Source organism: Triturus cristatus, chromosome 4_2 (assembly GCF_964204655.1).
Source record: "Triturus cristatus chromosome 4_2, aTriCri1.1, whole genome shotgun sequence".
NCBI lineage: Eukaryota > Metazoa > Chordata > Amphibia > Caudata > Salamandridae > Triturus > Triturus cristatus.
The window spans coordinates 84,386,644-84,411,648 of NC_140586.1; the positions used below are offsets into that span (position 1 = coordinate 84,386,644).

At 49.3% G+C, this 25,005-nt stretch overlaps 2 protein-coding genes across 6 annotated transcripts in view; both read right to left on the reverse strand.

Annotated features, from left to right (window-relative positions):
• The window catches only part of SMARCA4 (SWI/SNF related BAF chromatin remodeling complex subunit ATPase 4), a 533,682-nt gene that overhangs the window by 125,504 nt on the left and 383,173 nt on the right, over positions 1-25,005 (reverse strand). For 4 of the 5 annotated variants that reach the window (XM_085600653.1, XM_085600651.1, XM_085600655.1 and 1 more), the window contains exon 30: positions 14,223-14,331. In XM_085600653.1, coding sequence (XP_085456779.1) covers positions 14,223-14,331 — 109 coding nt within the window. The remainder of the gene's footprint in view (positions 1-14,222; positions 14,332-25,005) is intronic. The other variant, XM_085600652.1, reaches the window with a different exon arrangement.
• The window catches only part of LOC146833047 (uncharacterized), a 140,153-nt gene that overhangs the window by 55,499 nt on the left and 59,649 nt on the right, over positions 1-25,005 (reverse strand). The gene's annotated exons all lie outside the window — the stretch shown is intronic.

The following is a 25,005-nucleotide window of genomic DNA, read 5'->3' on the forward strand; positions in this document are numbered from 1 at the left end:
GCCAGTCTGCTTCCACATTGTCCTTCCTCGGTAGGTGAATGGCCAGCAGGTCTATTTTGAGTGGGATGGCCCATCTCCAAATCTCCTGCGCCAGGTTGGATAGGGAAAATTACTGTGTTCCTCCCTGCTTGTTGATGTAGAACATCGTTGTTGTATTGTCTGTTTGTATCAACACCTTCTGGCTGTACAGTTTTTTCTGGAAGGCTTTCAGGGCTAGGAATACGGTCTTCAACTCCAGGTAGTTGATGTGTCTGACCGCATCCGCTGGAGTCCACAGACCCCTCACTCTGAGTTTGTCCATATGTGGTCCCCATCCTATCTGAGATGCGTCTGTGGTGATGGTCACCGTTGGGTTTGGTGGTGTCAAGGGCTTCCCTATAGTTATGTTCTCCCTGTTCCACCATGCTATCTCTTCTTGCACTGCGTGCGTTACAACCACTAGATCCTCCCAACTTCCGCTTGCCTGTGACCAATGCTGTTGCAGCCATTCCTGCAAAGGCCTCATGTGTAGGCGTACATTGGGAACTAGGTGAATGCATGACGCCATCATCCCCATGATCTTGCTCGCTGTTCGAGCTTGCCCCTTCTGGTAGAGGCGCGTCTCCTTCAGCAGGGTCAGTGTTCTCTTGCCGCTGGGCATCACTGTTCTCTGTAAGGTGTTGATCTTTGCCCCCAGGAAGATCTTCACCTGTTCTGGTTCCATAGAGGATTTCCCCCAGTGTATTGAGAATCCCAGCTTCGTTAGTGTGTTTGTGACCCGCTGTGCGGGTTCCTCGCACTTTTCGCGTGAACTTGCCTTTATTAGCCAGTCGTCGAGGTAAGGGTATACATTAATCCCTTCCCTCCGCAGGTACGCTGCCACTGCCACCAGGCATTTTGTGAAAACCCTTGGTGCGGACTTTAATCCGAATGCCAAGGTTGTGAATTGGTAGTGTTCCTTGCCAATGGCGAACCTTAACAGACCTTTGTGCTGCCTGTTCATTGGGATGTGCAGGTAGGCATCTTTGAGATCCACAGTGGACATGAAGTCTCAGTCTCTCATTTGCGGGAGTACCTCTTGTAGGGACGTCATTTTGAATTTTTGCGTCCTTACGTACTTGTTTAGGAACCGTAGATCCAGGATGGGCCTTAGTGTTCCGTCCACCTTTGGTACCAGGAAGTAGTTTGAGTACACTCCCTTGTTCCTTTCTTTGAAAGGTACTGGCTCTATGGCATCCTTTAGGAGTAGTTCTTGTGCTTCTTCTACGAGTTGCACTAGCTCCTGTCCTGAGTGCTCCCTCCTCTTTGCTTTTCTGTTTGGTGGTTTCCTTTCCAACTCTATACAGTATCCGAACTGTATGATGTTCAGTATCCATTTGTCTGTTATCTTTTTCCATTCTTGAAGGCAACGTCTCAGTCTGCCGCCTACTGGTGTTGCATGTTCGTTAGCATTTAGTCTGTGTAACCCTCTCGTCTTTGATCTTATGTGCTCCACCCTCGGAGGGTTTTTGTGGGTGAGCACTCTTTCCCGTGTGAAGTCACTTTGAGGTGGGTTGGTCTCCCCCTCTGCGTCTCTGGCCTCGTCCGTTCCCCCTGCTCCGAAAGGACTGGCCCAGAGGCTGGTATTGCCAGTGTTGTTTCTGCTGGGCCTGCTGCCCGTGATTGTCGCCCTGATGGGCCTGCTGGAATGTTTGGTGTGACGTTCCCGGCTGGTTTCCTCCTCTTCCATAAGGTCTCCGTGTCGGGGTACCTCTTCTCATTCCTCTGAATTGCAGGGCCCCCATGGACCTTGCTGTTTCGTTCTCCTTTTTGAGCTGGGTGAGTTTTCCATCCACCGGTGCCCCAAACAGCATCTCTCTGTTGAAAGGGGTGTTCAGGATGTTGTTCTGAACTTCTTTCTTGAAGCCTGAAATCCTGAGCCAGGCTTGCCTTCTTTCTGTTATTCCAATTGGCATCAGCCTGCTTGATGTTTCTGCTCCATCCAACGCTGTTTTAAGGCAAGAGTTTGCTATATTCTTTCCTTCCTCCACTAGGTGCGCAGCTCTTTGTTGGTATTGCTCTGGGAGGTGCTTCATCAGTTCCCCCATTTCTTCCCAGTGTTGGTACTGGTGCCTGTTCAGTAGGGCATTGGAGTTCGCCATGCGCCAGTGCATTGCCGCGTTTCTCTCTATTTTTCTCCCCGTCAGGTCCATCCTCCTGCTTTCCTTGTCTGGAGGTGGTCCAGAGGTTGCTGGGACATTTGCCCTCTTCCTGGCAGTAGATGCAATGATTGAATCTGCTGTGACGGATCCTTTCATGTATGGAGGGTCCTGGGAGGAGTGTTTATATTATTCTCCGTCCTAGGTGTGATGGACCTGCATGTTGCTGGGTCCTTGAACGCCTCGTTCCCCTGGTTCATGACACTCTGGAGCATGGGGAGGAACTGGCTCCTAGTTTGGATAGGGAGCAGTGTCCCAAGTAAAAAGTCTGCTTTAGGCTTTGCTTCCTCCAGTTTAACACCAAAAGCTGCAGCCACGCTTTTGACTACCATGTTGTAAGCCCCTACATCTGGCGGCGAAGGCCTCGAAGGGTAAGTCTCCACAGGCTCTTCTGGATTTTCGGCGTCGAGTTCCTGCCACTCCAGGTCCTGCGTCGTCGACGGCGCCGAGCCGTAGTTCGATTGTTGTTCCTCATATTCTTCACCCTCATAGTAAAGGTCTTCTTCTTCCTCTCCGGGAGTCTTCGACAGTTCTTCTGCGTCGAACTCCTCCTGTTCCTCGACCTCGACGATGATCAACGGTGGTTTCGTTGGGATAGTGAATTTTTTCATCTTCTCGCCGAACTCCCTTTTCCTTTGAAGGATGCTCTCCATCTTTGCTTCGAGCCTCCTCTTTTTCTTCTCCATTTCGGAGGCGTGTTCGACGTCGAGCGCAGGTCTTTTAGACAGGCTTGTGTTGACGCGACTTTATCTTTCGAAGTCGAACGCCCACTTTCTTGGCCTTGCTTCGACGACCTTTGCCTTTCGGCGGTCTTCGGCACCTGGGAGTCCTTCTCGAAGGATCCGCCGGTCCTTTCGTCCTTGGATCCACTCGCGGTCGTCGAAATTTTCGGCGCCGGTGTTCCTTTCGAGGACTTTGACTCTGTTTTTCGAGAGTCTAACTCTGTTTTTCAGGGCCCGGTCGAAGGTTTAGTGCTCGACGACTCTCCTACCTTGTCAGACGTTTTCTTATCGGTCTCTGCGACCGTGAAGTCATCAGATTCTTCGGCAACGTCTTCGTAGTCGGGGGAGAGGCCCAGTTCGTACAGTGTTGGGGCCTTCCCCTTGCCCTCCATGTTGTAGTTGGCTCTCCTCGGTCTCTCTCTCACCCGGAGCGTCTTCGGTGTGAAGGTCGAACAGGTGTTGCAGTCCTTGCTCTCCTGGTCAACTGGCAGACAAAGGTTGCAGACCGGATGTTGGTCCTTCTGCGCGTATTTGTGGTGGCAGTTACGGCAGAATTTAAAAGGTGTTTTGTCCATTCCTGCGCTCAGTGTCCCTGAGTGCGCATTCTCCGTTGGACGTCGAAGATCTCGAGGTTCTCCTCCTTCTTCGTCGTCCCGGCTTGTTGCTCTTCCTTTCTGTAGTCTTCCTCAACTTCTTCTTCGATGAAACTCATGCTTTTTCTTCTTTCTTCGCCAAAAAACTCTGGAGCTTCACGGTGACGATCCAGACTCAACGGCGGAAAAAAGAATCTGAAGATGGCGCCCCGAGGTGGGACTTCCGCAGGAAGCAGGACGACGTCACGAGAGGTGCACCAAATGGTGGGACGTCGACGCCCACCTGGGCTACAAAAAAAAAAAAAAAAAATGACAAAAGAAAGACTAGGAATCCGGATCCAACCACTAGACCGCGGAATAATGCACAGCACAGTGAATCCAGAAAGATTCACGCTGCAAAACCGATGTCATCAGGTGGGGAAGGTCTAGATGGGTACACATCAGGGTCATTGTCTGTATTTGGGTCTGTTTGGTAATCATCCCAAGTATCATCGTCCTCATCCTCATCCTCATCCCCGGCCCCTTCATTCTGTGGGTCAGGTGTAATGGGCCTAGTAGGTGAATGTATAGGTGTAATGAGCAGGTTAGGATTAGGAGGAGGAGGAGAAGGAGGTGGAAAAAGAGGTGGAGGTGAAATGTAAGGAGGAGAGGGGTTAGTGCCCATATTCTTCTTTTTAGCAGGGGCATGGTGGTCTTCTGGCAAGTCCGCTTTCTATTCTTTGGAATAGTTGCTTGAGTAAGTCCAGTTTTAGGATTCATGACCAATTTCTTCTGTTGTGGGTCAAAAATTGGATCATTAGATGGAAGTTCCTTGGGGGAAGTGTCTTTATCTTTCCTTGGAGACTTCGGCACCAAAGACTTCGGCTCCGAGCTCTTGGGTGCTGGTATTTTCAGCTCCGTATGTTTGGGTTTATCAGTCTTTGGTTTTGGAAGCTTTCGGTTCCGAATCTTTGGTTTTGGAGGATTTAGGTGCCGAGTCCTGGTTTTTGGATGGTTTCGGCTCCGAGTCTTTAGGCTTGGAGGGTTTCGGCTCTGAGCCTTTCGGCGTAGCAGGTAAAACCTTCGGTCCCGAACGTTGGTTGTCTTTATGTTTCAAAGCCAAAGGTTTTGTTTCGAAGGCAGAGCGAGGCTGGCGCAAACCAGAGTGCTTTTTTTTTGTTTCGAAGCCGGGCCGGAAGACGGGGCACGGGAAACATGTTGTTGGTGCCGACCTGAACCCGAAGGTGAAGGAGTGACTGGAGCCTTTGTCTTTTGTGGATTGGGTACAAGGGGATTTGTACTCACAGTACACTGGCCCGCTGTAATGTCTTGCTCTATGTTTGAGTCGGCTCTGGAGAAGGAGACCTGCTCTTCTTCCCCTGGCTCCGAAGTTACAGGTTGGATGCCGGAATCTTCTCCGAAGAGGTCTGGAATGGAGTCGCTGTGGTGCTGCATTTCGTGGCGCCGAGCCCGATGTGTCTTTTTCGATCAAAAGTAAAGACACACGTCGCAGCTACTTTCGTTGTGTTCCAGGGATAAGCAGAGGTTGCAAACTTCATGCAAGTCGGTGTGTGGAAATTTAGCACAACACCCGGGACATAGTTTAAATGGAGTCCGTTCCATCGACCGCTAACGAGGTCGGCACGGGTATGCCCAACGGCCTGCCTCGAGGATTCCAATGGAAAGTTTTCCGAAGTCAGACGATGCGCATCGAATGAGGGATCGCGATTGATAATACCGTCGAGGGTAGTGGATTGCGCGTCGAAGTGGTCAGAAAACAGTACCGAACCGGAGCGCAGCAATACACATCCGAACCCGATGGCAGAAAAAAACAATCTGGGGATGGAGCCGATGCCCATGCGCACTATCTCCGAAAGGAGGAGTCACCTATCTCGTGACTACAAGATTTCTTTGAACAAAAACAAAGTGCAAACATCCGGACCCAACACCAGATGGCGATCTATGCTAAAGCATATGATCTATAGCTCATATGCCTCAAACATATCATTACCGAAGGTAAGTAACTTGTTCATCTGAAAGAGACAATAAGTTATAGATTCCTTACCTTTAGAATAGATACCCCAGCTATACGAACCCTGGAGGTGGGTCTGCAACCCAAGTTCACACCAGAAAATCCTGGAGAACAGAACGGTCAAAGAAGATGCCCCTCCGGACATATATATGGCAAATGCTACTTACCAGTATGCATCTGTTCTTGGCATGTAGAGCTGCAGATCTACACACTGTGCATAGATCGCCATCTGGTGTTGGGCCCGGATGTTGCAGTAGTTTTTCTCTTGGAAAGTCTTTGGAAGTCACGAGGTAGGTGACTCCTCCTTTGGATCGTATTGCGCATGGACTTCGGCTCCATCCTCAGATTGTTTTTCGCCAGCAGGGAAAAATGGAGCGTAGTAATAACCGTGAAGATGCTCATGTGTGTTGTATCTAAATAAGATAAACTGGAACAGATAAAGGTAGCCGGGGAGCGCGTGTGTAAATCTGCAGCTCTACATACCAAGAACAGATGCATACTGGTAAGTAGCATTTGCCGTTCGAGGCATATGAGCTGCAGATTACACACTGTGCATAGATTATATAGCAGTACCCATCCTTAGTGGCGACCACCAGTATCTGTTGCAGTGGTTTGAAACAATGTCTTGAGTACAGCCTGGCCCACACTAGCCTGTTGCTTAGTTTGCACATCTACACAATAGTGTTTAGTGAAAGTGTGCGGTGTTGACCATGTAGCTGCTCTGCAGATATCATCTAAGGGAATGTTCCCTAAAAATGCCATGGAAGCCCCTATCTTACGTGTAGAGTGGGCTTTAGGGGGAAGGGATAGCGTTCGTTTTGCTTTGTCATAGCAAATCTGAATGCATTTGACAATCCACCTAGCTATCCCCGATTTGGAGATGGGGGTTGCCTTGGTGTGGTGGTTAGAAAGACACAAACAGTTGTTTGGTCTTACGAAAGGGTTGTGTTCTCTCGATGTAATAGAGCAAGGCTCGTTTGACATCTAATGTGTGGAGAGCTCTTTCTGCAACGGTTTGTGGTTGCGAGAAGAAAACTGGAAGTACCACAGATTGGTTTAGGTGAAAGCGAGAAATGACTTAAGGGAGGAATTTTGGATTAGTACGGAGAACATTGTTATGGTGCATTTGGAGAAAAGGTTCTTGGATGGTAAGTGCTTGTATCTCACTGACCCTACTGAGGGAAGTGATGGCTACAAGAAAGGCAGTTTTCCATGTTAGGAATTGAAGTTCACATTCGTGTAGGGGTTCAAAGGGAGGCCCCATTAGTCTGGTGAGAACGATGTTTAGGTTCCACACAGGTGAGGGTGGCACTCTGGGGGGAATTATTCTTTTGAGGCCTTCCATGAAGGCTTTTATGGCAGGTACTCTAAAGAGTGATAGATGTTGCCTGTTTTGAGGATAAGCTGCTATGGCTGCAAGGTGCAGTCTAATAGATGTGTAGGCTAGATTGCATCTTTGTAGGTGTAGTAAATAGCCTATGATGTGTTGAATGGACACATCTAGGGGATTGAAGTTATTGTTGTGACAATAGACCACAAAACGTTTCCACTTGGCTGCGTAGCAAGCTCTAGTGGTGGGTCGCCTAGCTTCTCTAATGACGTTCATGCAGTCAGGGGGAAGATTTAGATAACCGAATTCTAGGATTTCAGGAGCCAGATCGCAAGGTTGAGCTGAGCTGGGTCCGGGTGCCCAAGTTGGAGCTACTAGTATGAGCGTGAGGGAGTGTTGTTGTAGTTTGCGCACCACTAATGGAATGAGTGGGAGAGGCGGAAAAGCGTACGCAAATTTGCCTGATCAATTCATCCATATCGCATTGCCTTTGGACAATGGGTGTGGATATCTGGCGGCGAAGCTTGGCCATTTGGTGTTTTTTCGTGGGTGGCGAAGAGGTCTATCTGTGGATGCCCCCACATTTGAAAGTACAGATGAAGAACTTGTGGATGGAGTTCCCACTCGTGGATCTGTTGTGTTTGTCTGCTCAGCAGATCGGCCATAGTGTTTTGGACTCCTGGGACATGTTGGGCTAGGAGAAAGATTTTTTGGGGTATGGCCCATCTCCATATGCTCTGTGCTAGCTGAGAGAGCTGCGGAGAGTGTGTGCCGCCTTGTTTCTGTATATAGTACATGGCTGTCATGTTGTCGGTGCGGACTAAGACGGCCTTGCCTGAGACATGAGTTTTAAAGGCTTTTAGTGCTAAGAATATGGCTAGTAACTCCAGATAGTTGATGTGGAGTTACTTTTGTTGAGGTGTCCACCTGCCCTGCATGGTGTGATGTAATAGGTGAGCTCCCCAGCCGGAGAGCGATGCGTCCGCTGCCACGACTATTTGAGGAACTGGCTCGAGGAACGGTCACCCTTTGGAAAGGTTCTTGGTGTTCCACCACTGCAGAGAGCGACGGGTACGACCGTCTACCAACACCAGATCTGTTAGCTGACCTTGAGCCTGGTTCCATTGGCGTGCTATGCACTCTTGGAGAGGACACATCTGGAGTCTTGCATGAGGCACTATGGATATGCAAGAGGCCATCATCCCTATGAGTTGCATGAACACTCGAGCTGGAAGAGAGTGTTGCGGTTGGAATCTGGTGAGAAGAGTTTGCTTGCTCGCTATTCTGGCGGGGCTGGGATAGGCGAGCGCTCTTGAGGTGTCTATTGTGGCACCGAGGTATTGTTGCGTGTGGGACGGTTGCAGCTGGGACTTGGCGTGGTTTATTATGAACCCCAGGTCGTGAAGTTCTTGAATAGTGGCGTGAGTGCGTTGTACACACTGATTGTATGAGCTGGCTTTTATGAGCCAGTCGTCTAGATATGTGAAGACATGGATGTGTTGTCTTCTTAGGTGTACTGCCACCACTGCTAGGCACTTGGTAAACACTCTTGGTGCTGTGGTGACTCCAAATGGGAGTACTTTGAATTGATAGTGCTGACCGTCCACCACGAATCTGAGATATTTTCTGTGAGGGCTGTGAATGGGAATGTGGAAATAGGCGTCCTTGAGGTATAGTATAGAGTATCAAGGAAGTCGCCCTGGGAAAGTAGAGGAAGAACCTGCTGAAGCGTGACCATGTGGAAGTGGTCTGAGTGTATGTAGAGGTTTAGGGGTCTGAGGTCAAAAATAGGCCTTAGAGATCTGTCCTTGTTTGATATAAAGGGAGTAAACTCCCCTGTTTTATTGGTGCAGGGGAGCTGGTTCTATTGCACTTTTTTGTAGGAGGGAGATTACCTCCTGCTTTAATAGTAACAGATGTTCTTGTGACATTGGACGGTGTTTGGGTGGTATGGTTGGGGGGGTAGATGTTAGTTTGAGACAGTAGCCTGATTGAATTATTTGGTGGACCCACCTGTCTGAAGTGGTTTGCCCAGACAGGGAGGAATTGGTGGAGTCTTCCCCCGACTGGAGTGGAATGGTCTGGGGGAAGTGGAGTCTGCCTTTGCTGTTGTTCCCCTTGTAACCACCCCTTTGGTAACCTCTGGTAAAGGTGGATTGGGTGGGAGCCTTGTAAGAGGTGGATGGACTATCTGAGGAGTAGCCCCTATGGGTGCTTCTGAAGGATGAGCGACGAAAGGACCATCTGGGAGCTTGCAATTGCAAGGCTCCAATAGATTTGGCGGTGTCTGTATCCTTTTTCATTTTCTTAAGGGATACGTCTACATTGGGGCCAAATAGGTGTTGTTCATCAAAAGGCTGATTGAGTATAGAACTCTGGACTTCGGTGTTTATTGCCCTTGAGGCGGTATCTGCTACATCTAGGGCACACCTGATGGAGGTGTTAGTGATGATTTTCCCCTCCTGGATGAGTTAACTAGTCCTGTTTTTAGATTTGTCCGGAAGGTACTGCATTATGTACTCAAGATCATCATAATGTGTCCTGTGATACCTGGCTAGCAGCGCTTGTTTATTAGCAATGCGCCAAATGTTTGCTGCCTGTGACGCTGTGCGTTTGCCAGAGGCGTCTAGGAGTCTTGATTCCTTATCTGGTGGTGGTGCGTCACCTGATGTTTGGGAATTTGCCCTCTTCCTTGCATTAGACACTACTAAGGAGTCTAGTGGCCTTTAATGTATACTGGGGCAGCTTTATACTTCTTTTCTATTCTCTGATTAATGACTCTAGCTCTAACTGGGTCTTTAAAGATCTCTGATGCGTGCTTAATGACCCCTTTAAGCATGGGCAGAGTTGAGGTGGACCTTTGTGTAATATCGAAGGTGTCCATAAGAAAATCCTCCTCTACTGGGTATGTATGCAGGGCAACCCCGTGGTACTGGGCAGCTATGTAAAGGAGCTGGTTGAATCCAATATTGTCCTCTGGAGGAATAAATATCATTTTGCGAGGTGTAAGGGACGTCTGGGTCACTGTAATCATCCCAGGGGTCAGGGGAGCCAGTAGTGGTAGGGTCCCGAAGGGGTTGATCGTCATCACCTCCCCTTGCATCACCTGAGGTGTTGTCATCATCATCTATTGGTGTAGGTGATGGTGTGGGAGAGCAGTGTGGTGGAGGAGGAGGAGGAGGAAGAGGAAGAGGAGAAGGGATCTTTAATGGAGAGGTAGCAAAGTCTCTCTTCTTTGATGGCGGTGCGGGCGCAGGCTTTTCCAGGGGTCTTTTCTTGATGCCAAGCATTAAATGACAAGTCTTAGGATCCTTTAGTAGTCTCTTTTGGGTAGGATCGGGACGAAACAGTTAATCTGTGGGAGACAGATCCTTCGGAGTCGAGGGTTTCGGTGCTGTGAGTTTTTTCGGCGTTGACTCAGTAGCGGTTCTAAGCTTGGAACCGTGTAGTTTTGAAGTGTCTTTATCAGTTGGAACCGGTTGCAATTTTTTCGGTTCAAGGTCTTTGGCTTGGAAGAATCGGGGCCTTTTGGTGGGCTGTTTAGTCGGCTCCGAGGGTGTTGTCGGTGCAGAGGAACTCTTGCTAGCCTTCAACGCCGAGTGCTTTGACGTCGAAGCAGCGGTCGGCGTGGATGAGAACGAGGATGCTGCCTTCTTCAGTGCCGGAGTTTGTTTGTCGGTAGCGAGGGTAGGCTGACTCGAGCCCGAGTCGCCTAAAGGCTTAATATGCTTCTTTACCGGGCCCGAAGGAGGGGCATGGGAAGCAGTGTCTCAGTGTGCGCCTGGGCCCGGAGGTGGTACCGAAGCCTTCTTTGACCAGTGTCGGGGGGGGGGGGGGGGGGGGGGGGGGGGGTGTCGGGGCCAACGTCTGTACTCACGGGCCTTTGAGCTGGAGTGATGTCTTCAACGTCGGAATCATCTGCTTCGGAGGCGCTGATGATGGTTTCCTCGACTCGACCCTGTTCCGGAACGTCGACGCTCTCTTGAAAGATGTCATCGGGGATCAAAGATGACGAGCGCACCATGGTTCTTCGAGCTCGTCGGTCCCGGATAGTTTTCTTGGAGTGGAAGGAGGTGCAAGCTGGACAGTTTCTGGCCTCGTGCTCGGGTGAGAGGCAGAGGTTTCACACCTCATGCAGGTCTGTGTGGGGAAACTTCGACTCACATCGTGGACACTTTTTAAATGGTGTCATTTCCATGAGCCGGAGATGAGGCCCAGGTAGGCCCGTAGGCCCTCGTCGACGACCAGAATTGAAGACTTCGAAGTTGAAGGGCGCATGCGATTGGAAACGCGATCGAAACAATACCGTAGAGAAGGGAAGGATTGCGCGTCGAAAGAGAACACCGTTAACGGTTCTGAACTGGAACGCGAGAACACATCCGAGCCCGATGGCAGAAAAAAACAATCTGAGGATGATGCTGATGCCCATGCGCACTATCATCCAAAGGAGGAGTCACATACCTCGTGACTTCCAAAGACTTTCCAAGACAAAAACAAGTGCAAACATCCGGGCCCAACACCAGATGGCGATCTATGCACAGTGTGTAATCTGCAGCTCATATGCCTCGAACTTTGTCTTACCCACTTGTCTGTAGTGATGGAATTCCCGACAGTTAGGAACATGTGAGAGTCTCCATCCGACCTGGAGTGGTCTGGAGGGAGTGGAGGGAAGTCACTGCTTATTAGTGGGGGAGGTGCGAGTACTGTTGTTACCTTAGCCTCTCCCTTTGTTGTTATTTCCCCTGTATCCGCCTCTAAAATATCCTCTATTCTGGATGTTTGCGTGGTATTTTTGTAGGAAGAGGAAGCGGTCTCTGTTCCAATGTTTTTGGATGCTCCTCTATAGAAGAAGCGACAAAAGGAACCACGTGTGGATGGAGACTGTAATGCTTCCATGGATTTAGCAGTCTCCATGTCCTTTTTCATCTTCTCTAGAGTAGTGTCTACAGCCGGTCCAAAATGTGATTCTTGATTGAACGGCGGGTTGAGGATAGTTGTTTGTACCTCTTGTTTAAAACCTGAGATGCGTAACCAGGCATGTCGTCTGAGTAGCACACTAGTGTTAATGGACCTAGAGAGGCTGTGTCAGCTGTATCAAGGGCACACTTGATTGATGTGTTGGTTATTAATTTGCCCCCTCGAATTAAATCATTTGCCTGGGTTTTGTATCGATCAGGCAAATGTTGTAATAGGGTTTCTAGTTGGTCATAGTAAGCTCTATCGTAGCTAGCAAGTAATGCTTGGGTGTTGGCTAAGCGCCAGTGATTAGCTGCTTGGGCAACAACTCTCTTGCCTGAGGCATCTAATAACATAGATTGCTTTTCCGGAGGTGGTGCGTCACCGGAGGTTTGAGAGTTGGCGCGTTTTCTAGCGTTAGTTACCACTAGTGAGTCTAAGGGTAGCTGCCCCTTGATATAGGAGGGATCATCGGGGTGGGTTTATATTTTTTGTCAATCCTGGGATTGAGAATTCTAGCTCTCACCGGGTCTTTGAATATGTCGGGGGCATGTTTAATGACCCCTTTTAGCATTGGCAGGATTTGGACAGTCTTCTGTGACTGTTCGAAGGTGTCTAGAAGGAAGTCCTCGTCTGCAGGGTCTGAATGCATCTGAACACCATGGTAGACAGCAGCTCTATTTACAAGCTGACCAAAGCCAATATTGTCATCTGCGGAGATGGTTTTGTTGGATATGGCTAGGGATCAGGGCGGTCTGGGGGATCTATTGGGTCATCATAATCGTCCCAATCGTCCTGTGGTGTGTCCGTGTCGTCATCCGGGTCAGTGAAAGGGTCATTGTTGCCTCCCCCACCCCCTAAATCATCATCATCATCCTGTGGTGGTGGTGAAAGTTTTTGAGGCTGTGGAGGAGAGACAGGCTAAGGAGGAAGAACAGGCTCAGGAGGAAGAACAGGCTCAGGAGGAAGAACAGGAGAAGAGGGTCTTAGAGGTGAAGTGGCACAGTCTTTTTTCTTCAAAAGCACTGCAGGAGTGTCTGGTGTGTCCAGCTTCCTCTTCTTGTGTGGAACAGCAGCCACATGTCCTGTTTTGGGGTCTATATGGAGTTTTTTCTGATTGGGATCGTCAGGATCCGCTCGAAAAAGTTCTTCCTCTTCGGTAACTGCTTTTGGCGCCGACTTCTTCGGGTCCGAGCGGGGTTTGGATTTCTCCTCCGAGGCCTTAGGGGGTGGTTTGGGGTCCTTGGCTTGGCTATGGAGATGGAAATCTTTTTCGGTTCCTAAGGCTTTGGCTTCAGATCCGATGGGTTTTCTTTCGGCGTCGAGGTGGTCGGTGTCAACTTCTTTTTGGGAGTAGGTTTCTTTCCCGTCTTCGGTGCCAAAGGCGCCTGCGGGACACTAATATGCGGTTTGCTCGGTCCCGAGCTACCGGAAGGCTTGTCCTTTAATTTCGGAGCCGGGCCCTTGGGCGGGGCTTCTGAAGCTTGTGTTCGGTCGCGACTGGGGCCAGCAGGCGAAGTCTTGACCAGGACCTTCTTTTACTCGGGTGGAGTTGGGGTAGGGGCAGTTGTACTCACTCGCTGACCAGGAGTGATGTGGTCATCTGAGTCTGAGTCGTCTGCTTCGGACACGATTTCCAGGTCCTCAGAATCCTCCTTCAGGACATCGGGGCCTTCATCGAAGATGTCCACTGGTGCCGGAGCTGCTAACTGCGCCATGATGTGTCGTCGGGCCCGGCGATCACGGATGGTCTTCTATGATCGAAAAGAGGCGCAGGCCTGGCAATTGTTCTCGTCGTGCTCGTGCGAGAGGCACAGGTTACAGACCTTGTGATGGTCACTGTGTGGGAATTTTGCTCCACACCGTGGGCATTTTTTGAATGGAGTCCTTTCCATGAGCTGTAGGCCCGAACGGCGTCGATAGGCCCAGCGGCCCGCGTCGACGACTGGAATCCAGTAGATGAGATGTGCATTGAAGATCACGCAATTGAAACAATACCGTCAAGTTGTAGTTTGTGCGTCAAAAAGGTTTGGAGAATAAGGAGTTGAACCGGAGCGCAAAAGTTACATCCAAACCCAATGGCGGAAAAAAACAATCTGAGGATGGAGTCGATGACCATGCGCACTATCGTCCAAGGGAGGAGTCACCTATCTTGTGACTACAAAAGACTCTTCCAAGACAACAACAAAGTGCAAGCATCCGAGCACAAAACCAGATGGCAATCTATGCATAGTGAACAATCTGCAGCTCATATGCCTCGAAAACACACACACACGTCCTTTGGGATCCTTCACAAGGGTGGGACAATTCAATACTCATTACTAATACTGAAGTTCCAAAGAAGAAGCGCCAGTGTGCCTTCTTTAGAGCTATCTTGTATCAGCAACAGATGCAGTAGATAAAAAACATGACAACTTAATGTAGGTCTTTTACCTTGATCTTTTTGAAGTCAACAGGTTTTCGGATCAACTCATAGTATTCCGGCAATTCCTTCCTGGATGGTAGCTGGATGAAAACTTCACTGAGCTGCCGTCCACTGTTGCTGTCGAAATTAGAAAAAATACACATTATATAAATTACAAAAAGGTAGCCCGCAAACATTCTTCTTAAGCCATCTGTGGGAAGCTGACTTTATATAGTGCATGAGGTGCACTGTGCAAAGAGTCCAGGTATCCCTAATTATTGTACAGGTTTAACAATCCCAAGGTGCTCTATTTGTGGTAGTGTGGTCGAGCAGTCTTAGGCTTATAAGAGGAGAGTGTTAGGCACTTCTTGCACACACAAAGTCAATAAATGAGACACACTCCATAAGGAAACCCAACAAAAATTTAGAACAAGCATTTGCAATGCAATAGGTCTCGCATTTTAGAAACATTTGAGCTATTGGTATTGTAAATGACAATGCCTTTTATTATTTAAGGTGTTTTTTAAACGCATAAATAAATGGCAGTGTCATTTATAAAGCCAATAGGTCAAAATCTCGCAATTGCAAGACCTAAACCAATTTTTTTTTGCAGATTTATATAGGGCGAGCATGACCGGAAGGCACTGGAGCGCTTTACATGAGCACCAGTTACATAAAGCAAGGACACTTTCATTTTTGTTTTTTTTTGTAGGCAGGGAGATGAAGATTTTTTCTCCGAATCACAGGATATTGAGCAGATGCCGAGACTCGAACCGAGTTCCAAAGTCTGCAGCTAGAGTTATGCCACAGTCCTCTCCAAATTCTTACTCCTCAATTTGAAGAATTTTCCCTTGCCAGCCAAATCTAAATCAGGCGCTGGATCTCTAAATTCCTGAACAAGCATAAAGAGATTTTTCTTACTTTTTTGCAGTGTTTCGAAGAAGGTTTTGTTCATAGGAATGGCGATCACCCCCATCCTAATCTCAGAGTGACTAACACTACTTGGTGCATTCCTGCCTTTCCCTCCCTCAGTGACCTCTGACCCCTTCCCAGGTTGCTGCCTTGCAGTGGGCATGGGCCGCGTCCAGCCTCCTCTTCACGGTTTACATTCAGTTATTTCCAGGTGGAACCCCCTAAAATGTCTTGGTTTCCTTGGCAATGACTGTAGGAAGCTGGCTCTGTATATACTATACCAAAGTCAGGTATAGTGTGCACAGAGTCCAGTGGAACCCCAAAAGTAGGCAGAGGTCAAAGTTGACAGCACCTTACTCTCTATTTGTGGTAGTGTAGATGAGCAGTAAGGCTTTATCAGAGGCTAGTATTAAGCATTTGCTGTACACACTCAATCAGCAAATGATGTCACACACTGAACTCAGCCCAATTTGCTTTGTATAAAAATATTGTTCAGTTATTTTTATTTTCTAGAACCAAGCAAGCCTGGTACAGGTAAGTGTCAATAGTATAATAGTGAAGATTACTTTCTTTATTACCTTTTCTACTCAGTGTGATATGCATAGATATCACACTGGGACACTTTCTAGAGAAAAGTAAGCGGTTTTTAGTTATGTGCAGTTTCATACAAAACCAACTCCAAACTTAGAACAGTTTTTAGGAAAAACAGTCAATGTATTCCTATGGAAAAAAATCAAGTTAACGGTTTGCATGCAAGTACAAGTTTGTGGGAGTTGGTATTCTGGGGTTGACATCCCGGACCCCGTAGGAGTGGGAAGGTCAGGAGACTATGCGGAATTCGCATAACTTTTTGCACATGAGAAAGCCTCATGTCTGACCTACCGGGTACTGTTGAAGCCTGGTTAGTCTACTTAATTGGGTAGTTCCAGATCTGACAGGTACACTAAATAGGTAGATACACGGTTGATGTGAGTATGATTCCATGTAACCAACTGTAAAGTGTAGATAGTCTTCACTGTTCTGGTCCTGAAGAATCGCATGTAGAGTATACATTGAGCGAGAAACATGTTGACATTTACTCATGTGAGGAAGACCCTGGCGAGGAAGACCTGAGCAGTCACAAACCCACAACTGAGGCAACTTGGACACCTTACTGACTAGAAGACAATGAAGCGTCCCTGCCGGAAATAAATAAAGACTTCTCCCTTCCGCAGGACGCGTCCCGTAACCCGGAAGAGGAAACCCTTGGAGGAGGCGGTCCGGATGTTACAGACGACCAATCCACAACGCGGAATCCAGGTCATAGACGGCAGAAAAGCAGGACAGAGAACATCGAAGGTGTGTCCGACCGGAAAAGGAATCCAGAAGGAGGAGACGCGAACCATGGGAGGGACGCCGATACACTACGCAACGCCGCTGGAACCACCGGGGACGGAACCGCTGACGAGGAAGACCGCGAGGCTCGTGAAACGTGGACGGAAGACTGGTGGATCCCGGAGGACGCACGAGCCGCCACATCTCCGGTTTAGAAAAAGACTGCAAGCTCGGGGATGAGGATTCTTCAGGTGCCACCACCACCTCGAGAGGTAAGTTGGGTAGTTGGAGGATAGGTAGGTACCCCGGGATTGGGCACAGGGGGCCGCGGGGCGCCGCGTGCAGGGGTGCCTTTTGGTGTCGGGAAATCTTACCCTCTGTTGATCGCGGTAGGGGGGGCACCTTGTTCTGAGGCTGCAGGCTTCTTCAGGAGTGTCGAGGGAGGTCCTTGGGTGCCGGACTCGGGGTCACAGTCGCCGTGGGGTTGTCCTCGTGGTCTTTGTTCACTCCGGCACTGGCCAGGCTTGGCTGGTGCAGAGTGTGCTGGGTTTGCGTTTCCGGGCTGCTGCCAGGGATTAGAGGTAGGTTTTGAGTAGAGCCTCTACTCATGGGAGTCCCAGGGGCTTAGAGCCAAAAGGTAGCCAGTTCCTCTGGGGTTTGTGAGGTTGCTGCCCACCAGAGATGCCGGGTTGGAGCAGGAGCAGGTTCGAGGGTCGACAGGCCGGTAGGGCTGGGGCCAAAGCAGTTGGTGTCTTCCTCTTTTTAGCAGCTGCAGGGCAGGTCTTCTTTCTTCTTGCTCTTCTTTGTAGTTTTGGATCTGGAATCTGGGGAAGGAAGGTTCAGGGTGCCCCTAAATACTAGATTCAGGGGCGTTACAGGTAGGTGAAGGGCAGGGACCAATGGGTCCCTGTCCTGGGGTGGGTACACCCCCTATCCTGCCTCTCTCCTGTGGGAGGGGGGCAGTAGCCTAGTCCTGATAGGGTAGGGCTCCCCATCTTCAAGATGGCGAGAGTCCGGAGATGTCCTTCACCTCGCCTCCCCCACCTGAGGGGTGGGGTTTGCAGGCTGGCACATCCCCTGTCCTTATTTGGGGTTTCCGGCCAAAGCTTCCCGCCAGAGTGGGGGGTTGCAGTGGCCTGGGGAAGCTCACAGAGGCGGCATGCCTTTGAAGCTTCCCCCTGCCCATCCTGGGGGAGGAGATTTAGCACCTCACCCAGGATGTGCATTGTTGCAGGCCCAGGAGAGCAGGGGCTCTCCTACCCAGGGGTCCAGCAACATGTCTGCTGAGTGGCAGCCTAGGCAGCCTCAGAGCAGACGTGGATTGTAGGTTAGGTTTAAGGGGGCACCTCTAAGATGCCCTATGGGGTGCTTGGTACATTAAATCCCACATGGGCATCAGTGTGGGTTTAATGTGCTGAGAAGTTTGATACCAAACTTCTCAGTCTTTAGTGTTGCCATTATGGTGCTGTGGAGCTCGTGTTTGACAAGCTCAGCACCATGTACTCTTAAATGGCAGCACCGCACTTACAGTGCTCCGGAATGGACCTGGGCACTGTAGGGGCACAGGGCTCCTGCTCCTGTGCCCACACCATTGGCATAAGGCACCCAGCTAGAGGGGTGGCTGATGTATGCCAGGGCAGTGTAGGTGATGGGCATGGCACACAGGGATGTGTGTCATGTCGACTTTGTTTTTGTCTTGTACCCAAACACTCAGCCTGCAAAGGCAGTGTGTGTGTGTGTAAGGGTACAGGGCCTCTAAGGGTGGCACAAGGAGTGCTGCAGCCCTTAGAGGCCTTCCCTGGTCACAAGGCCCTGGGTACCTAGGGTACCATTTACCAGGGGCTGACATGTGGCCAGGGTTTGCTGAATTGCTGAATGTACTTTAACTGAGTGTGCCCTGGACTCCTGCCAATCAGGTGCCCAGGGCCTATGTTCCTGCCCTAAAACAAACCAAACCCAAATTGACAAACCCTGGCCACATGTCAGCCCCTGGTAAATGGTACCCTAAGTACCCAGGGCTTTGTGACCAAGGAAGGCCTTTAAGAGCTGCAGCACTCCTTGTGCCACCCTTAGAGGTCCTGTACCCTTACACACACACACACACTGCCTTTGCAGGCTGAGTGTTTGGGTGCAAGACAAAAACAAAGTCGACATGGCACACATCCCTGTGTGCCATGCCCATCACCTACACTGCCATGGTATACATCAGTCACACATCCAGCTGGGTGCCTTATGCCAATGGTGTGGGCACAGGAGCAGGAGCCCTGTGCCCCTACAGTGCCCAGGTCCATTCCTGAGCCCTGTAAGTGCAGTGCTGCCATTTAAGAGTACATGGTGCTGAGAGCTCGTCAAACATGAGCTCCACAGCACCATAATGGCAACACTAAAGACTGAGAAGTTTTGTATCAAACTTCTCAGCACATTAAACCCACACTGATGCCAGTGTGGGATTTAATGTACCCAGCACCCCAGAGGGCATCTTAGAGGTGCCCCCTTAAACCTAACCTACAAATCCACGTCTGCTCTGAGGCTGCCACCCAGCAGACATGTTGCTGGACCCCTGGGTAGGAGAGCCCCTGCTCTCCTGGTCCTGCAACAATGTACATCCTGGGCGAGGTGCTAAATCTCCTCCCCCAGGATGGGCAGGGGGAAGCTTCAAAGGCATGCCGCCTCTGTGAGCTTCCCCAGGCCCCTGCAACCCCCCACTCTGGCGGGAAGCTTGTCTGGAAACCTCAAGTAAGGACAGGGGATGTGCCAGCCTGCCAACCCCACCCCTCAGGTGGGGGAGGCGAGGTGAAGCACATCTCCGGGCTCTCGCCATCTTGAAGATGGGGAGCCCTACCCTATTAGGACTAGGCTACTGCCCCCCTCCCACAGGAGAGAGGCATGCTAGGGGGTACACCCACCCCAGGACAGGGACCCATTGGTCCCTGCCCTTCACCTACCTGTAACGCCCCTAAATCTAGTATTTAGGGGCACCCTGAACCCGCTTCCCCAGATTCCAGATTCAAAACTACGAAGAGCAAGAAGAAAGAAGACCTGCCCTGCAGCTGCTGAAAAGAGGAAGACACCAATTGCTTTGGCCCCAGCCCTACCGGCCTGTCGACCCTCAAACCTGCTCCTGCTCCAGCCCGGCATCTCTTGTGGTTAGCAACCTCACCAACCCCGGAGGACCTGGCTACCTTTTGGCTCTAAGCCCCTGGGACTCCCATGAGTAGAGGCTCTACTCGAAACCTATCTCTAACCCCTGGCAGCAGCCCGGAACCGCAAACCCAGCACACTCTGCACCAGCCGAGTCTGGCCAGTGCCGGAGTGAACAAAGACCCTGAGGACGACCCCACGGCGACTGTGACCCCGAGTCCGGCACCCAAGGACCTCCCTCGACACTCCTGAAGAAGCCTGCAGCCTCAGAACAAGGTGCCCCCCCAACCGCAATCAATAGAGGGTAAGATTTCCCGACACCTAAAGGCACCCCTGCACGCGGCGCCCCACGGCCACCTGTGCCCAATCCCGGGGTACCTACCTATCCTCCAACTACCCAACTTACCTCGCGAAGTGGTGGTGGCACCTGAAGAGTCCTCGTCCCTGAGCTTGCAGTCTTTTTCTAAACCGGAGATTTGCCATTGAAATCCATTGAGCGCCCGAAGGCTCAAAAGCCCTCTGCACCCAGCCGCCCGAGTGGCCCTGGCAGTGAAATCTCTACACCTACCTACTTCCTCACTTGCCCTGAGTAAGTGACCAGGAGCCCAGCTCCCACAGCCGTGTGGCTTGCCAGTCAGCAGCCACCAAACAAGGCCCCGCTATCCCTCATAGGATAACATTGGGCCTACCTCTCTCTGCACCCGGCTGCCCTAGAGCCGCTGAGGGTGAACCAACTGTACCTACCTGACCCTGGGAGACCCCTGAGTCTGTGCCCAGAACCTCAACTCTGCCAGTCGAGTACTTACCCTTAAACCGCAAACTCTATTTTCCTCATAGGGTAACATTGACTGGCTTTTTCCTGAAATTTCTTCTAAGTGTGGACTTTTCAAATCTTCAAATATTCACCAAAAATCAGCCGAGTGACAAAAACGAATTTACTCACCTGCTCTTAGGTGAGCTCCCAGTGCTGGATCTTGGTGCCCAGCACTGACTCTGAAAAATACCTACAACTGTACTTCCCCTTAACTCAATTTTCTTCCATAGGAAACCATTGACAGTTTTTCTGTGAAATTTCTTCTAAGTGTCGATTTCTGCAATCTTTAAATATTCTTCAAAAATCGTATAATATCTGAAAACATAATTACTTACCTGTTTTGGATAAAGGTCCCAGTACTGAGTCTAGGCACCCAGTACTGGATTACAAAAGTAACAAGAACATACTGTACCTGAATTTTCTTCCATAGGGAATTATTGACTGTTTTCTCTGAAATATTTTCTAAGTGTCAACTTTTAAAATAGCTAAATATTAGTTAAAAATCATTACAGTACTTAAGTCGACTTTCATCACTTGATTCTGAGAACTGACCCAGGACTGAATCAGGATCCAGTCCTGGAATTCCAAAAGTAATCTAAAAAGTAATCTGTTGCAAATAACTTGAATTTACCATTGAGCTCAATGTATTGTTGTGTTTAAAAATAGAGTTGCCTACTGCAACCACTTGTAACTGTTTACTAAAGTCTACTGCATATTGCAAAAGTATTTATATGAAACATCTCCTGTTGTGAAAGTATATTTTAAATCAAAGTGTTGGTTCTAAAATAAAACAAGCATATATTTTTTATATATATACCATTGGCCTAGAGTTCAGTTATTGAGTGTGTGAAACCATTTGCTGACCGAGTGTGTACAACAAATGCTTTACACTGTCCTCTGATACTGCCTTAATGCTTGACCAAGCTACCACTTTAGAGAGTAAGGTTATATCTAACTTTAACCTCTGTCAAACCCTGGGGGACTGTGGACTCTGTACACCCTGTACCTATTAAGGAACAGTATATACAGAGCCACTTTCTCACACCTAAATACTAAATTTAGGGGCTTTAAGGGGAGTGAAAGGTAGTAGCCAATTGGCTACTTACCCTTGGGATCACTACACTCCCTATATGGCCACTTCATGTGGGGAGTGGACATAACCCTGTCCTAAAGTTCCTAATTCCACCAAAAACAAGATGGTGGAACCCTTCTTTTGTGAAGCACATCAGGCAGCCCTCCTTAGGGGTGTGACTGGCTTAGAAGTGCAACATGCCTACTTGCATAGTTATTTTCCCACCTCTCCTGGTGCCCAATAGGCGTCAGGGTAGAGGGCGGCATCTCAGGTCTGGGGGAAGCAGGGGTTCGCATATCAAAGGCGGCAGTGGCTTTGAAGCCCCTGGCCTGGATATGCTAAATCGGCCAACCCTGAGCTACACCCCGCCCCCAGCCCTTGAGACCCTTACGGGTGAGTAGCCCGCTTACAATCCCCTGATTGATTGACTGACTAGCCATCCTGTGGGAGGAGGTGTGAACAGGGGGTCAGAAATAGGTCTGTGGTGGCAGGCTGGTGGAGACTAGTCAGCCAGCAAACTAGATAGTGGCAGGTTTTTCAGGGGGCACCTCTAAGGTGCCCTCTGGGTGCATGTCGCAATTAATCTTGTACTGGCAACAGCACAGATTTATTAGGACAAGATGTTTGCTCATGCAGATATGCCCTCACATGGAATATAATACACCATGCCTTAGGGCTACAAGGCCTGCTGTAGGGGTGACTTACATATAGTAAATGCAGTGACTTTGGCATGGCACACAAGGAGTGTGCCATCTTGTGTTTTCACTCAGATTGCACCATGACACGCAGTCTGCAATGACAGGCTGCATGCAATTTGTACGGGGATCCCTTAGGGTGCTAAAGTGTGTACAAGGAATATGCTATTTACCAGTATGCATCTGGTCTTGGCATGTAGAGCTGCAGATCTACACACTTTTGCATAGATCGCCATCTGGTGTTGGGCCCGGATATTTGCAGTTTGTTTTTCCTCTTGGAAAGTCTTTGGAAGTCACGAGATCGTAGTGCGCATGGGCTTCGGCTCCATCCTCAGATTGTTTTTCGCCAACAAGGAAAAATGGAGCGTAGTAATAACAGTGAAGAAACTCATGTGTGTTGTATCTAAATAAGATAGACTGGAACAGATACAGGTAGCCGGGGAGGCGGGTGGGCGTGTGTAGATCTGCAGCTCTACATGCCAAGAACAGATGCATACTGGTAAGTAGCATATTCCGTTCGAGGCATATGAGCTGCAGATTACACACTTTTGCATAGACTATATAGCAGTTCCCAACCTTAGCGGCGACCACCGGTATCTGTTGCAGTGGTTTGAAATAGTGTTTTTAGTACAGCCTGGCCCACACTAGCTTGTTGCTTGGTTTGCACATCTACACAGTAATGTTTAGTGAAAGTGTGCGGTGTTGACCATGTAGCTGCTTTGCAGATATCATCTAATGGGATGTTCCCTAGAAAAGCCATAGAATCCCCTATCTTTCGTGTAGAATGGGCTTTAGGGGGAACGGATAGCGCTCATTTTGCTTTGTGGTAGCAAATCTGGATGCATTTTACAATCCACCTAGCTATCCCTGATTTTGAGATGGGGTTGCCCTTGTGTGGTGGAGAGAAAGAGACAAATAGTTGTTTGGTCTTTCTGAAAGGTTGTGTTCTTTGGATATAGTAAAGTAAGGCTCGTTTGACATCTAGCGTGTGTAGAGCCCTTTCTGCAACAGTTTGAGGTTGCGAGAAAAATACCGGTAATTCTACCGATTGGTTTAGATGAAAAGGGGAAATGACTTTAGGTAGGAATTTTGGGTTGGTACGGAGAACAACCTTGTTCTGGTCCATTTGGAGAAAATGTTCTTGTATGGTAAGTGCTTGTATCTCACTGACCCTTCTAAGGGAAGTGATGGCTACAAGAAAAGCTGTTTTCCATGTAAGAAATTGCAGTTTGCATTTATGCAAAGGTTCGAAGGGCGGTCCCATTAGCCTTGTGAGAACTATATTTAAGTTCCACACAGGTGAGGGTGGTACTCTGGGGGGAATTATTCGTTTTAGGTCTTCCATGAAGGCTTTAATGGCAGGCACTCTGAAGAGTGATAGGTGCTGCCTGTTTTGTAGGTAAGCTGCAATTGCTGCGAGGTGTGGCCGAATGGAGGTATATGCTAGATTACACCTTTGTAGGTGGAGTAAGTAGCATATGATGTGTTGTATAGACACGTCTAGAGGATTGATTGTGTTGTTATGGCAATAAACAACAAATCTTTTCCACTTGGCAGCGTAGCAGGCTCTAGTGGTAGGGCGTCTAGCTTCTCTGATGACGTTCATACAGTCAGGGGGAAGGTTTAGGTATTCAAATTCTAGGATTTCAGGAGCCAGATCGCAAGGTTGAGCTGAGCTGGGTCCGGGTGCCTGATCTCTCCATGGTTCTGGGTTAAGAGGCATGGTGAGAGGTGTAGCTTTTGGTGTGGTACTACCGAGAGTTCCAGCAGTGTGGTGTACCACGGTTGTCTGGCCCATGTTGGAGCTACTAGGATCAGTGTGAGGGAATGCTGTTGTAGCTTTCGCACCACTAATGGAATTAGTGGGAGAGGTGGAAAGGCGTACTCAAATTTGTCTGACCAGTTCATCCATATCGCATTGCCTTTGGACAATGGGTGTGGGTATCTGGCGGAGAAGTTTGGGCATTTTTTGTTTTCGAGGGTGGCGAAGAGGTCTATCTGCGGATGCCCCCACATTTGAAACGGGTGAAGAACCTGCGGGTGAAGTTCCCACTCGTGGATCTGCTGCGTCTGTCTGCTGAGCAGATCTGCCATGGTGTTTTGGACTCCTGGTACATGCTGGGCCAGGAGAAAGATTTTGTGTGGAATTGCCCATCTCCATATGCTCTGGTCTAGTTGAGAGAGCTGTGGAGAGTGTGTGCCGCCTTGTTTTTGAATGTAATACATGGCCGTCATGTTGTCTGTGCGAATGAGGACTGCCTTGCCTAAAATCTGTCTTTGAAAGGATTTTAGGGCTAGAAAGATTGCCAGTAACTCCAGATGGTTGATATGGAGTAACTTTTGTTGCGGCGTCCATGTGCCCTGCACTGTGAGGTGTAATAGATGAGCTCCCCAGCCGGAGAACGATGCGTCTGTTGTTAGTATTATTTGTGGAACCGGGTCCAGGAACGGTCGACTTCTGGAGATTTGTGGTGTTCCACCACTGCAGAGAGCGATGGGTACGACCGTCCACCAACACCAGATCTGTCAGTTGCCCCTGGGCCTGGTTCCATTGGCGCGCTAAGCACTCTTGGAGTGGAGGCATCTGGAGTCTTGCATGAGGTACTATGAAAATGCAAGAGGCCATCATCCCTATCAGTTGCATAAACACTCTTGCTGGAAGGGAGTGTTGAGGTATGAATCTTTGACGCAAAGCCTGAATGCTTGCAATCCTGGCAGGATTGGGGTAGGCTATGGCTTTTGAGGTGTCTATGGTGGCACCAAGGTATTGCTTTATGTGGGATGGTGTTAGCTGGGACTTTTGGTGGTTCACCGTGAAGCCTAGTTGGTGAAGTAGTTGGATTGTAGTGGCGGTGTGGTGTACA